Here is a 13868-nt window from a genome sequence, read left to right on the forward strand (position 1 = left end):
TAAATAGATTTCAGGTACAAATTCTTGATTTATGAGAAAAGAAGTACTATCTTCTTATGTTGGGTCTCTCATTTCTTATTACAATCTCACTTGGTCTTTATAACAATTTTTTTATTAGAAATTTTGAATTTTTATAATTAAAATAATTTTTAATAATCTTCCTTTATCAAATTAGTATAGAAATACTGTGGATTGTCACATAAACAAAACTAGATGATTTATCAATCATCCGTACCAACATCAATTGTCAAATCTAATGACAAAAAAGTTTAATTAATGATTTTTATCTGTTGAAGGTGCAATTAATTAATCAAATCCAGATAGGGTTTGATTGGTTTCTTTTAAATACTTGGATTAGGTTTGATACTCTTAAGCCATTTATGGTTAATACTTGATGTATTCAGAAATGAAAGAGAATATATTAAGTAGAAGGATGCCAACTTGCAATACTCTTTAATTCCAATAAATCTAAGAGTTAGTGCTTTCTGAAACACTGTTTTATAAATCCAAATTTGTCTGTTTGTAAGACAATTTTTTTGTGTATGTGTTTTTCTTGCACGTTAATTATGTAAATTAATCAACTTTCTTTAAAAACTAAATATAAATATAAAATGTATATTAAATTTGTTGTGTGTTAATATTAAAAAAACTTATTTTTCTATGGGGTGTGTGTATCTGTAGACTGTAGCTAGCAACCAAGGTAATGTTGTAGAGAAGAATATAATGTTGGTGATATGGAGGACAAAACAACATTAAAACCATTTCATCACATCATTAATCTTGGAATCTTGAGTTTAAGTTGGATCTTTCTGTTCTGAAAATGATTTATAATTTTATAATAAATTTGCCGGCCGACCATCTGCCTTTTGAAACATCAAAAACTATCAAGGGCACTCCATCCATAGCCATGCTCTTTCACATCATACTACATTTACTCTTGAAGAGCATTCGAGGGTGAAGCAAGTGCCCAAAAGCAGAATAAACCCAAATTACAAACCCCTTTCTCCAATTTACGCCACTTCTTTTTTTATTCGAGGAGTCTGTTGAGAGTTGAGGGTCCTTTTGGTCCGAGTTTTATCTACCACTGGATCAAGTGATATCACGCTCCATTATTGAGCTATATATAGATTAAGGTTCAAAATCTATTGAGCGGTGATACTCTCATCTTCTTAATAAACGATCATACATCTTGTTTAGTTTGATACGATGAAGTGCTTTCGTTCTGTCAAACTCACCGCCTTAGACTCTTAAAAAAAAATTATCTATTGAAAAATTATCATCTCTTTGAAAACTTCTATAAAAAAATGGAATTCCTCTCACCAATATATATAATCAGTTTTAGTTTCCAACAAAATCAGAAGTAAGTTTGTCAAACAAAGTACCTTTAAGAGCTAAAAAAATTAATTATTTTGAAAAATAAAAAATGGTGAGTGAATACTAAAATAAGAAATTGGGAGTGGCCTAATCAAAGAAAATGTTCCAGAAGCATCACTCCATTCACCACCACAATTTGGATGATCAATGGTCTTAATGGATCATATTATAGTAAATCTTGAAATTCTCAAAAAATTTGGCTGGCATTGTCATATGCTCCTTAAAGTTATAAATTTCAGGAATTTGAATACTAAGATGATGATGTATAATAAATTTAAAATGGTAATATAGCAGTGAGAGGCAAAAAGGATAGCAAGGTTATTGTATTTTATTGACAAAGTCATATGTTTCTGTTTCATAAAGTTAGAGAGTGATAATGAGAGAGAGAAGCAGTGGGGGAAACTGCTTTAAACCCCCCCCCCCCCCCTTGGTTAGAAATTAACTAAAACTTGCTCATCATTTACTGCCATTAGGTGTGAGTGTGAACTAATGGAAAGGAGTGAAGAGTTGGTGTTGAGTGTGGAACCCCAAAACCCAGTTCCGGCACCATTTCTAACAAAGACATACCAGCTTGTTGATGACCCTCTCACTGACCACATTGTGTCTTGGGGTGAAAATGAAACCTCCTTCGTGGTGTGGAGAATCACTGAGTTCGCCAAGAATCTTCTCCCTAACTATTTCAAGCACAACAATTTCTCCAGCTTTGTCAGGCAGCTTAATACCTATGTCTCTCTCTCTCTCTCTCTCTCTCCACTTGCTTTGAAATGGTTTTTCAAGCTTTGATTGCTTAAATAATCTGGTGTTTTCAGTGCTCATCCATCTTTTCTCAACATCTTTAAACATATGTTTACAGGGATTTAAGAAAGTAGTGGCAGACAGATGGGAGTTTGCAAATGAGAATTTCAGGAAAGGAGCAAAGCACTTGCTGTCAGAGATCCATAGAAGAAAAACCCATCGAAACCACCACGACCAACAACAACCTCAACAGTTGTTTCTGAAACCAGAAGACAGCTATGGTTGGATGGAGTCTCCATCGCCATCTCCGAGAGGCAGCAGTACCGACATTCTAACAGCACTTACCCAAGATAATCAGAGACTACGAAGAAAGAACTACATGCTAGTATCTGAACTCACTCACATGAAGACCCTTTACAATGACATTATTTATTTCATCCAAAATCATGTGAAACCAGTGCCTTATCAACAAAAGGCCAATACAGTAGGATCCAACATCATACAATTGGGTCCTTCAAGCCATGTTTCTGGCACTGAAACTGCTGAAACCAGCGTTTTGGGCAACTCATCATCACTGACTGTGCCAAATAACAGTAATGTGCAGCTTTTCGGAGTCCCTCTCATTGACAACGAACGGTTTGCGCCCTTAAAACATTAATATTCGGCGAGAATTGAAATGCTGGCTGTGCCTCCACTGATTAGCTTTTTTAGTTGATTTAGACATATTTGATAATCATCATTAATCTTCCTTAGCTTAGCTTACCTAGAATTTGATGGTTGATCTAATTTGCAGTACTAGGCTTGAAAGAAATGGTGAACTTCACCCAAGTTAATTCACTTTCCATACTTTCTCACTGATATTTTCGAAAAACAGTTTCATTTTCTATTTTTTTAAAAATTAATAAAAAAAAACATTTTTCAATAATAGAAACCTCAGAAATAAAATAAATTATGGATTTTTTTCCTCAACATTTGTATTCTATGTCTGATTAAAGGAATGCTAATGCCCGATTGATCTGGAAGTCTGGAACATTTAATGTATCTTCCATTACTTAGAGATTTTGAGTTGGCTGGAACTTATAGTTGGGGTTCTGCGTGTATAGAGAACTCTGTCGTGCTACATTTCCAAAGAGCCCTGATGTTTAGTGTTACTCCAATCGGTTGCCATTTCTTTCACCACGAAAGGCTATACCCTCTTGCTAGCTGGTAATAACGTTGGCTAATTAATTCATATTGGACCAGATTATATTTGTTCATATAATTATTTGTATTTTATATGACTTTAGCAGATGGAACAACCGTAAGGATCATACTGGTATTCCATCTGTCGACCTTGCAAGCATTAGACTACAACTAGATCGATTAGAAAATGATAAGGTAAATGATTTTATAATTTGATTCAAGTATTCATGCATTTGATGCATATGCACTCTTCTATTACTTTAAATTTTTTTAATAAATCATTTGCAATTTATTTGGATGCCATATTCTTCAAATGAAATTGTAATATGTCTATCTATAGACGCTTATGACCATTGTCACTTATGGAATGCAAATACAACATTGATATGCTTTGCAGTTGTGGAGTGGCACCAAACTGATGGAGTAATGTAACAATTTGGGATGCAACAATCAATTCCCAAATGGCAATCAACCTTGATAAGCTTCACAAGATTGATATGGGCGGGCACCATGATGAAGTTTGGCCTACTAGGCATAAAGAATGGATTCTTGGTGATACATGAGATGGTTTATGGATGAACGTAAGCCTTTGTTTGTCCGATGTCGTGATTTGAAGATGTTAGAAGTAGATAATGGTGTGAATGTAGCCCTTCTTACACAAGAAATTAAAACGTGCTAACCTGCTTGATCACATCTCAAGAAATTCCCTACAGCTAGATGGTCATTTAGTCATCATAAAATGTCATAATAAACAAACCCCATAAATGCATGACTTTAATCTCTAAATATGTGTATGGAATGTATGTTTATCTTCTACCAGTCTATAACTATCTTGTTAATTTGCAGTTCTGCAATTGTAGTAGGATTGAAATGTTACATTGCAGCCAGTCATATATAGGTAGATTATTGTATGATTTAGCCCAATCGCCTAACACTCGAATAATTGTCTTTTGCTTTGCATTTCATGCCTCCATTTGCTTGAACTAATTACATAATGCATGAACAGATGATGTTAAAATCTAGTTTGCAATAATCCTATGAAATCCTTGAGTTCTATTATGCTGCAATTGCAATATTTGGTTGGCTCATTGTATTGAAATTTTAATGTCAGTCATGGTTCTTAATTGCATCTCAACACCAAGAAACAATAAGAAAAATTATTTTTTCTTTCATTCTTCTTTCTTTCTACCACCAATATTCTAATTAATTTATGAGAATTCTCATTTTTCGAGAGTAAAATTAACTTAGGCAAATTTAAATCTAAAAAATCACCTAATACCGCGTGACATTTACATATAAAACTATTCATAATAATAAAAAATACCAAATAAAATAAGATATCTCAATTGCTATTCAATTAAGAACGCCTAAAGACGAGGAAGCCACTATCATCAACCTTTAAACAAAAATTAATTAATAAATTTGAGGAGTTTAAACTTCAAAATAAGAAAAAAAGTGTTGTTTTATTAGATTTACTTTGGATTACAGTAATAATGAATGGAATAAATAAATGTTGATGAAATAAAATAAAAAGAAGCTGATATAAGTGAGGTAGAAATTGGGTTAGGCAAATCCACTAAACCCCAATCCATTTGCTTGGATTAGGTTTGTTTGGAGGAATAAAGAAAAGTTTTAATGGAGGATGATGCATGGAAGGCTTAACCTTTATGAGACGATGAATCTTATGAAAACCCTAAGCTAACAAGAAATTAATAATATAACTTCTTAAGAAACAAATTCCCTATAATTACACACACTATCATACATTAAACAACACTTCTCTTTTTTTGGTTCAAAAATGTTTTGCTTTATGATAGAAATAAATAAATGCCAAGGAGATTTTCAAACCTAACTCAACCATTAGTGATGATATCATATAAGTGGATTCAAATATGCTCAAAAAAAATTTAAAATAATTTATTCTTAATGTTAGGATCGACCTGATTTAAGCAACGAACAAGTAAAAATAACATAATAAATTGAGAAATTGAACACACAAATTTAACGTGGAAAAACTTCTCCAAAGAGGATAAAAAACCACGGGCAAAGATAATTTTACTATAATGGCAAAAGAACGACGAGTATAAAAGATAGAGATAAAAACTAAACCTCGAAAACAAAGAACCCTCAAAACGTAAACACAAAATTCTCTAAATGTGTTATGAGTTCTAATATCTAATGAGTGTATTTTCTAAGGTTGTAAAAGAACCTATTTAGAGGCTAAATTAGCAAGTCAAATAAACTATGCTAATAAATGCTAAAGATATTATACTAATAAATACTAAATCTTCTAAAAAGAAAATATATTTTTGTTTAACTTGACTTGCAAGTAATCTCTTAAAATTTGGGTCACACAACTCTAACACTTAAAAAGTTGATTCAGTCTTTATTTAATTGGTATGGACATTGTTGTGAATGTAAGAAGACGTCAGGTTGAATGCACGTAAGTACATTATCCTCTTATTTATGGACTATAAGTAGTTCTAAACATTGTGTTTGATAATCATAATAAATTTTCACTTAATTCAAAATTTTCAACAAAAAAGTACTTAGAATAAACTGATTGTACTTAAATAGTTACTACTTATCACTTAATGTTGAAAAAATTATGAAATAAGTATTTTAAAAATTAAAATTTAGTATTATCAAACAACATAATTATATTTGGTATTTAATTTTTTATTAACATAATAAACAATTTTATAATGTAAATCGAACACTTATAAAATTCGGTATTAAAAATTTAGTACTTAATTTTTCAATTTATCAAACAATATCATAATATTAATTTAATCGGTGTCGTTAAGGTTACGGTAATTTGAAGGTTGTGCATTCAAACATGCTAATTAAACGCATTATTATTTTTAATTTAATTAATCGAAGTTTAAAAATTTATGAGTAATTTAAAATAATATTTTAGAAAATATTATACCATTAAATTAAATATATATTTTAATTCGTTCTTGTTATACTTATTCAACACTCACCAATAAGAAAAAAACTAATAATTTTAAGAAGTCTCATTTTATTAACTTTAAATATATAAATATATCTTAAATTATTCATAACTCTTCAATATTTAAAGCAGAAAATATTATATATTTAAACAAATTCGACTCGTATTCTTAAAATGTTGCAATAATAATAATAATAATATGGATTGAATAAAATTCTATTAATTTTGTAATCAATTATTGGTAGTTTTCTTCTTCTTCTTTTATGATTTAAAAACATGATGCCGTCGCTACACTAAACAATAAAAAATGTTTTGTTTTTTAATTTTTTTAGAAGGGTCACCATTTATGACCTCTCCCTTGAACTAGTAGACTTCCATATACACTATACCCTCGGCCGCCCCATCAAGTCCAACCCCCCATTAATCACCCCATTCAAATGCTCTTCCTTTTTTAATCATTTGGGGAAGAGGAAACACAACATTTTATTTAATGAGTCAAATTTAATAATTTTTCTCGTATTAAGATTTATAATTTTTTATTTAAATTAATTTTTGAAAATCTTAAATTTTAAGCCCAAAATGAAAATATTTGTCAAGTTCAAGTCATACTATGAGATCAATTGTTAAGTTCGGTTATCTTAAACAAAACAAAGAAAATTTAAACCTCAATTTTGGAATAATTATTTTGTTCAAACTAGACCTAATGATGGGCCGGACCACCTAACCAGCCTAAAAAGTAAGAGGGTTTAAACAAAACACGAGGCTCATTTTCTAAATAAGTTGAGCCTTAGTAAGCTTTTTTTACCCAGACCCAACTTGGCCCCGACCCAAATTTGAAAAAGAAAAACTATTGTTGTTTCCATTGTTTTAGTGTTGTTTTGCCACTATTTGTTGTCATCTCGTTATTATATTGCTACTATTTTGTTGTTATTTTCTAGATATTGTATAACTTTTATTTTATTGTTAATTTTGTTACTATTTAAGAGGTATTTGCTTGCTAAGTTATACCTATCTTAGTGTTATTTAAGCATAAATATTAAATATTTTTAATTTACTTTCAATTTGTTTAAAATTTTTATTTTAATGTTTTAGTGTATTTGATGTATTCTAGTTTTTACATATTTGTATATAAAATAATCATATAAAAATTTTAATACAAGCAGGCCTGATAAACTCAGGTTTTAATATTTTTATTCAGGCCGGGCTTGGGCAAAAATTTAAACCATTTTTCAAGCTGGACCTGTAACACTCCTTACCCGAGACTGTTGCCAGAATCGAGCACGAGGCATTACTAAACTTAATCTATCACTTAAATAGTTTTAAATTGTTTATTTAAGCTTTTCGGAATGTGCTGCCATTCTGCGTCGTAGTCGCCTAAAAATTCATATATTGAGTTTCGAAACTCGAAATTAAGATCAGTAAATTTTTCCTAAAACTAGACTCAAATATCTATCTATTAATTTTTTTCATAGATTTTTGACTTGGCCAATTAGTACAGTTTATTAGTTAAAGTTTTCCCTATTTCAAAACTCGACTGCACTAACCTCTTCTTACTACGAACCATGTTTATTCCTGTACAAAATTCATATCACTAAGATGTTTGTTTCTTTTAAAACTAGACTCAACAAGGATTATAACCATATAAAGTACACCTTCTAATTAGTTTTTTACAATTTATGGTGAATTTGCAAAGTTGAAATAGGGGATCCAGAAATCGCTCTGACCCTGTTTTACTAAAACTCAGATATCTCATAAAATATAATAGCTTTACCTATTTTGCTTATTCCATAAGAAAATAGACATAATAAGATTTAATTTCATATATTATTCATCTTCAAACTATGTTTCTACAATTTTTAGTGATTTTTCAAAGTTACATCATTTCTGTTACTTGAATCTGTTTTTAGGTTACTTTCACATTTTCATAATTTTCATGTGATAATCACCATTCAATCATACATATTAATAAACATGCATATCATCGGCCATTTTATTAGCTAATCACTAGCAAGTATTTACACATCATTCATTGTTCATATTATACCAAAAGTAGCTAAGTTTCTATACATGCCATACACAAAACAAAACGTCTAATTATACCGAGTTATTTCTTTGATAGTGTTATCGGCCTCCGCGTTTCCTTCGATCCCGAGTGGCTAGATAAGTACTATAAGAAGAAGAAAATAAAGAGATTAAGCACTAGGCTTAGTAAGCTTACAAGCAAATAAATCACAACATTCAACATAATGGATAATTATGCATAATATCATCTAACATCATAAATTTCTTTACTTCTCAATTTCTATCTTCTTCTTTATTCCCTTACTTTCTTTCTTACGACCTTTCCTTTTTCATAAATATAATCTACTTTTCCTTTGCTATTAATTCACTGTAATTTAACTCGTATCCTGACCCGTTGAACCACTCGGAATACTAAAGATACTAGGGTCGTTCACGTCATCAATAGCACGCCAATGCCATGTCTTTGACATGGACTTACATGAATTATTCTGTCTCCAATGCCATATATAATATGGACTTACATGGCTCAATCCTGTCTCCAAAGCCATATTTCTAATATGGACTTACATGGCTCATTTCATTACATCTGTCAACCCTAATATCCTAACATTCCTAGGGTTCAACAGGGCTTTCTAACACTTTTCCTCTGTCACTTCACCTTAAATTCGACTTTAAATATTTTCATAACATAAATATATAAATGCTGAAAATTGACAATAATAATGTAAAATAAAATAATATTGCATTTATTTACTGTAAACTTACCTCGATACAAAATGTGACTAAACTTTACAATTTAGTCCTTTACTTTTTCTTTTCCCCGATCTACTCCCGAATTTCGCTCTTCTTGATCTATAATAGAAAATTTAGCTTATTTAATATCAACATTTATCAAAACAGCTCTTTACTCAAACTTTGGAAAAATTACATTTTTGCCCCTAAACTTTCACATATTTGCACTTTTGCCCCAAGGCTCATAAATTAAACTTCATCCTATTTTCTTATATTTTATGACATGCTGATCATTTTTCCCTTCTATGACAACATCAAATTCACACACTAACATGTACTTATGACTATTAGGTATTTTTACCGATTATGCCTTTTTACTCGTTTTCACTTAAAACCAAGTAGCACAAGTTGTCTAACATAATTTAAAACCTCATATTCCATCATAAAACATCAAAATACATAAATTTCACCTATGGGTATTTTTTCAAATTTGATTCCTAACTTAAATTATTGCTAGCATAAGCTTTATCGAGCTACAGGGACTTCAAAAACGTAAAGATCATTAAAAACGGGGCTTGGAATCACTTACTATGAAGCTTGAAAGTTGAAGAAACCCCATAGTAAGAGAGGTAAGGTTCCGCTGGTAACTTGAAGAAGATGATACAATTTTGTCATCTTTTTACCTTTTTATTAATGTTAATAACCAAATGACCAAAATGCCCCTCCTTACTAAACTTTCAAAAATTCCTTCCATGTCCTAATTTTGTCCATGAACTTAAAATTGGTCAAATTACCATTTAAGATCTCCTAATTAATATTCCAAAACAATTTCATACTAAAAACTTCTAGAATGCAAGTTTTGCAAATTATTTGATTTAGTCCCTAACCTCAACTTAAGCACTTTATGCATAGAATTTTATCACGAAATTTTCGTACAATCATGTAATCATACCATGAACCTCATAATAATAATAGAATAAATTTTTCTACCCCGAATTTGTGGTTTCGCAACCACTGTTCCGTTTAGGCCCTATTTCGGAATGTTATAGGACCTAAATGTAGAAAACGAGTCTAAAATTATGTTGAAGCTCGACACAAACCCTAATATATAAACAATTATCAAAATTAAAGCCTAACTTAAATAAAAAAAATTAAATCTCAATAAAACCATTCAACCCAACTTAATTAAAAACAATATCCATAATCAAATTATTCCTTTCAAAAGATTGGATATTTCCATTTTGTCTTTGTTTTTTTTTTTTCCCTCTTGAAAACTTAAAAAGAGCTTTGAGAATCAAACCAAAATGAATTTGATTTTTTTTTTAAAATAAATAAAAATTGTCAAGTTTCCTTATTTCTTAGTTTTGAGTTTTTTCTTTTTTCTTCATCTCTTATTGGTGGAGTCAACTCTTTTAATATTGAGTTGAAAAACAGTGATCAAATTATATAAAATTAGATGAATGGTGAGGGGAAAAAATACAAACAAAAGATTTGGTTGATTTAATATTGGGCAGCAACATAAGGATTTGTTAGGTCAAAACCCCAAATACTTATAAAACAAATTGTTGCACTTTCTACTTTCTTATTTAAAAAGTATGACAATTCTAGAATACTTTTCTAATGTTTTCTTTATTAGAAAAAAAAGTGATATATGGTTTGGATTTATTCATTTCTCAATTGAATTTCAACCCTTTTCTCATTTTAATTATTTTTTTCATTTTAGTACACAAAATTTATTTTATTACCCATTTTAATATCTAAAATTAACTACACTTAAATAAGCTAAACGATGAGAACATATCTTATTATTGATGACATGACACATTATTTAATGATATGGCATGTTGATCGTTGAAGTGATAGATTCACTGCATTGATTAGATAAAATTGTTAAAATTATTAAAATATTGTAAATATTATAAATTGTTTAAAACATTAAAATTTGTAAAAATAGAAAATTGTAAATTTTTAAAGAACGTAAAGTTATTAAAAATTTTAAATTATTAAAAAGTGTTTTAGGAACTTATATTTCTCATTTTGAGATGGTGGATTTTGAGTTTTTTTTTTGCTTTATTTACTATTTATAAAAAAATTATCAAAGTAGTTAATATATTTCAATTATGTTTGTTATGTATTTGTGATCACTAACCTGAAACTCATCTAAAGTTCGGGTCGTCTACTTGCGACCTCACTGGGCCCTACCAGATGGATGTGTGTAGGCCTTATAGTGGGGGCTAAGCAAAGGGAGTTCATGGTCCTACTTCGCATATGCCGAGGAGTGCTCGCATAAGGAGCTCGCAGTCCCAGTTCACATATGCTAAAGAGGGTTCTCAATGGGAGTTTGCGGTTCCAATTTGTATGTACCTAAGAAGTTTGCATGTGGGGGCCATGAAGTCTAGCAGACAGACTAGAACAATATACATGCCCGAAATGCATAGAGTCTACTAAAAATATTAGTTCCATGAACAGTAACTATATATATAAATATTCAATTGTCCCATGAGAAACATCGAAAAAACACTCAACAATGTTTAATAATTTAAATAATTAATATTATTTAACATTAACTAAATAAATATAAATCATTTACTAAATTAAAAAATAAATATATAAAATCGCAATTTATAAAATAAAAAATTAATTTATTATAAAAACCATCACTACCATATTTAAATTTGACCCGAATAATCGCATCCCATTTACGTGAAGATCTACTTAGGCAAGATTTGTTTTTGTTTTTAATAAATGAAGGTTAAATTATGCTATTAGTCCTACTTCATAAAAGTTATGGATCTAGCCCCTCCACTTCAATTTGATCAATTTAGTTCTTGAATTTTTCGAATTGGTCAATTTTAATCCTTATACTTTTTTAATTTTACTTAAACAATAGATATTAAATCTGTTTAGCTAAATTCAATTACTAGTCATTGTCTTGTATTATACCTAAAGTTGTAGATTTAGTCTATATATTCTAACTGGATCATTCTAAGTCCTTACACTTTTCAAATTTAGAAATTTCAGTATTGATATAAGTGATAATCGTTAATCTATTGACTAGATTTTTAGTAAGTAATACATGAAAATAACAAGTTGATATGATATAATATGTATGATAATATATTTGTCCTATCAGATTATAGAAATAATGCAACTTAAATGAATGAATTTAACAATTATCATTTGAAAAGAACTGAAATTTTAAAATTAAAAAAATATTAGGGCTAAAAATGACAAAATTCAAGTACAAGAACTTAATTCATCACTTCTATAAAGTAAAGGGAGAAATAACAAAGTTTAACCATGAAAGAATAATACAACCTTGGAAATTGGAACTCCCTTGCAAGTAGGAGTGAGATGGGGGAAGGGAGAAGATAAGAAGCATGCACGTGCAAGCCCACTTGCTTTAGTGATCCAAAAATCAGCGTTATTGGTGGAATCAAGTGTCATTTTCCCAGTTCCCACTGCTCCTTAACCTTTACGATGATTGGTCCGCGCTTTCAACCGCCCACCTTTAACTATAAATTTCGCAGCGTCACCGATACCAAGGCTTTGAATTATTTTAGATACTCTTTTTTCTTCATAAAATAGACGCAGCTAAAAAATAAAATTATATAACAAATATATTTATAAATTATTCATTAATTAAATTTTAATTAAATGGTAAAATATAAATATGAAAAATTTAAGAGACTTGAATTTAAATGTATATTTATTTCTCTATTTTTATATAAAAATAAAATGATAAAAATTCTTAAAATAATACCTTTTAGGTCTTGTTTGATAGTAAAAAAATTAAATTAATTAAAATTAATATTTTAAATAATTTATTTTTATATATAGATTTAGTAATCCAAAATAAAAATAATATGATAGATTTTTTTATAAAAAGATATAAAAAGAATAAGTAAATAACAACTACTTATCACTTAATGAAAATATTTTCAATTAATTATATTTATTTTATTTATTTTAATATTATATTATCCTATAAAAACTTTACGTTTAAAATTTGATTTTTGTTTAGAATAAGGTGAAATGTAGATATTTATTTTTTATAAATTAAAATCCATATTTATCAAACAATCTAATTATATTCCATAATTAATTTTAAGTAATATATCAAAAATTTATAATTTAAATTCAGTACTTTAGTTTTCAATACTTAATTTTTCAACACTTATTTTTCAGTTTATCAAACAACACGACTTTGTAAATTGAGGGTATTTTCGTTTTTCTAACTAAGCTAGCATCCAATTAACCCGTGACACTTAACTCAATCGGAGACTTTATCATAAGTATAGATAAATAATAAATTATGGCACATATACAATCAAATGGAAAAAAAATGGTATAATAAATAAATTTACAAAAACATTATGTTAAAATAAATGATGTTTTGGTAGAATTGATAAAATTAATGTTTTAGATACTATAATGCTTAAGTTCAAATCTCACCATATAAATTTTAATTTATTTTTATATGCAATGTAACAATATTTACTATTTTTTAAAAAGAAAAAAGTTTTAAAATTTTTCCAAATGAATTGATGTCTAGTTGACTTGTGAGACTAATTTATCTAAAATAATGATTATTTGTTGGTGCATTATTAATGGAAAGAAAAAGTTTCACAAGCAAGAATTAAATGATGACATGTGTACATTAAATTATATTTAAAAAGAATTAATAAATAAATAGACACATATAATCATCTTAAGTTTACTTGTGGAATTATCTTTTTCACTGGCAATGTATATAATAATAACCTTAAAAATAAATGAGAAGTTAGTTGAATTGGTAAAGCTAAAGTTTTAGAAGCTATGATGATTTGTGTTCATTATGTATTGATTTAAATTGATTTATGATATT

General features: G+C 28.9%; 1 protein-coding gene across 4 annotated transcripts; it reads left to right on the top strand.

Annotated features, from left to right (window-relative positions):
- The first annotated feature begins 1631 nt into the window (after nt 1-1631).
- Nucleotides 1632-4118, top strand: LOC108456049 (heat stress transcription factor B-4d-like). 4 transcript variants are annotated; one of them, XM_053019273.1, is made up of 5 exons: nt 1632-2100; nt 2228-2745; nt 3213-3315; nt 3396-3486; nt 3689-4118. In XM_053019273.1, the coding sequence occupies exons 1-3, from the start codon at nt 1864-1866 to the stop codon at nt 3253-3255; spliced, it is 798 nt and encodes a 265-aa protein (XP_052875233.1). In that variant the 5' UTR covers nt 1632-1863; the 3' UTR covers nt 3256-3315; nt 3396-3486; nt 3689-4118. The 4 variants fall into 4 exon arrangements, with proteins under 4 accessions (XP_052875233.1, XP_052875234.1, XP_052875235.1 ...); XM_053019274.1 differs by having other exon boundaries at nt 3399-3486; XM_053019275.1 differs by having other exon boundaries at nt 1633-2100; nt 2228-3315.
- Nucleotides 4119-13868: the final 9750 nt, after the last annotated feature.

This window comes from Gossypium arboreum, chromosome 9 (assembly GCF_025698485.1).
Source record: "Gossypium arboreum isolate Shixiya-1 chromosome 9, ASM2569848v2, whole genome shotgun sequence".
Lineage (NCBI taxonomy): Eukaryota > Viridiplantae > Streptophyta > Magnoliopsida > Malvales > Malvaceae > Gossypium > Gossypium arboreum.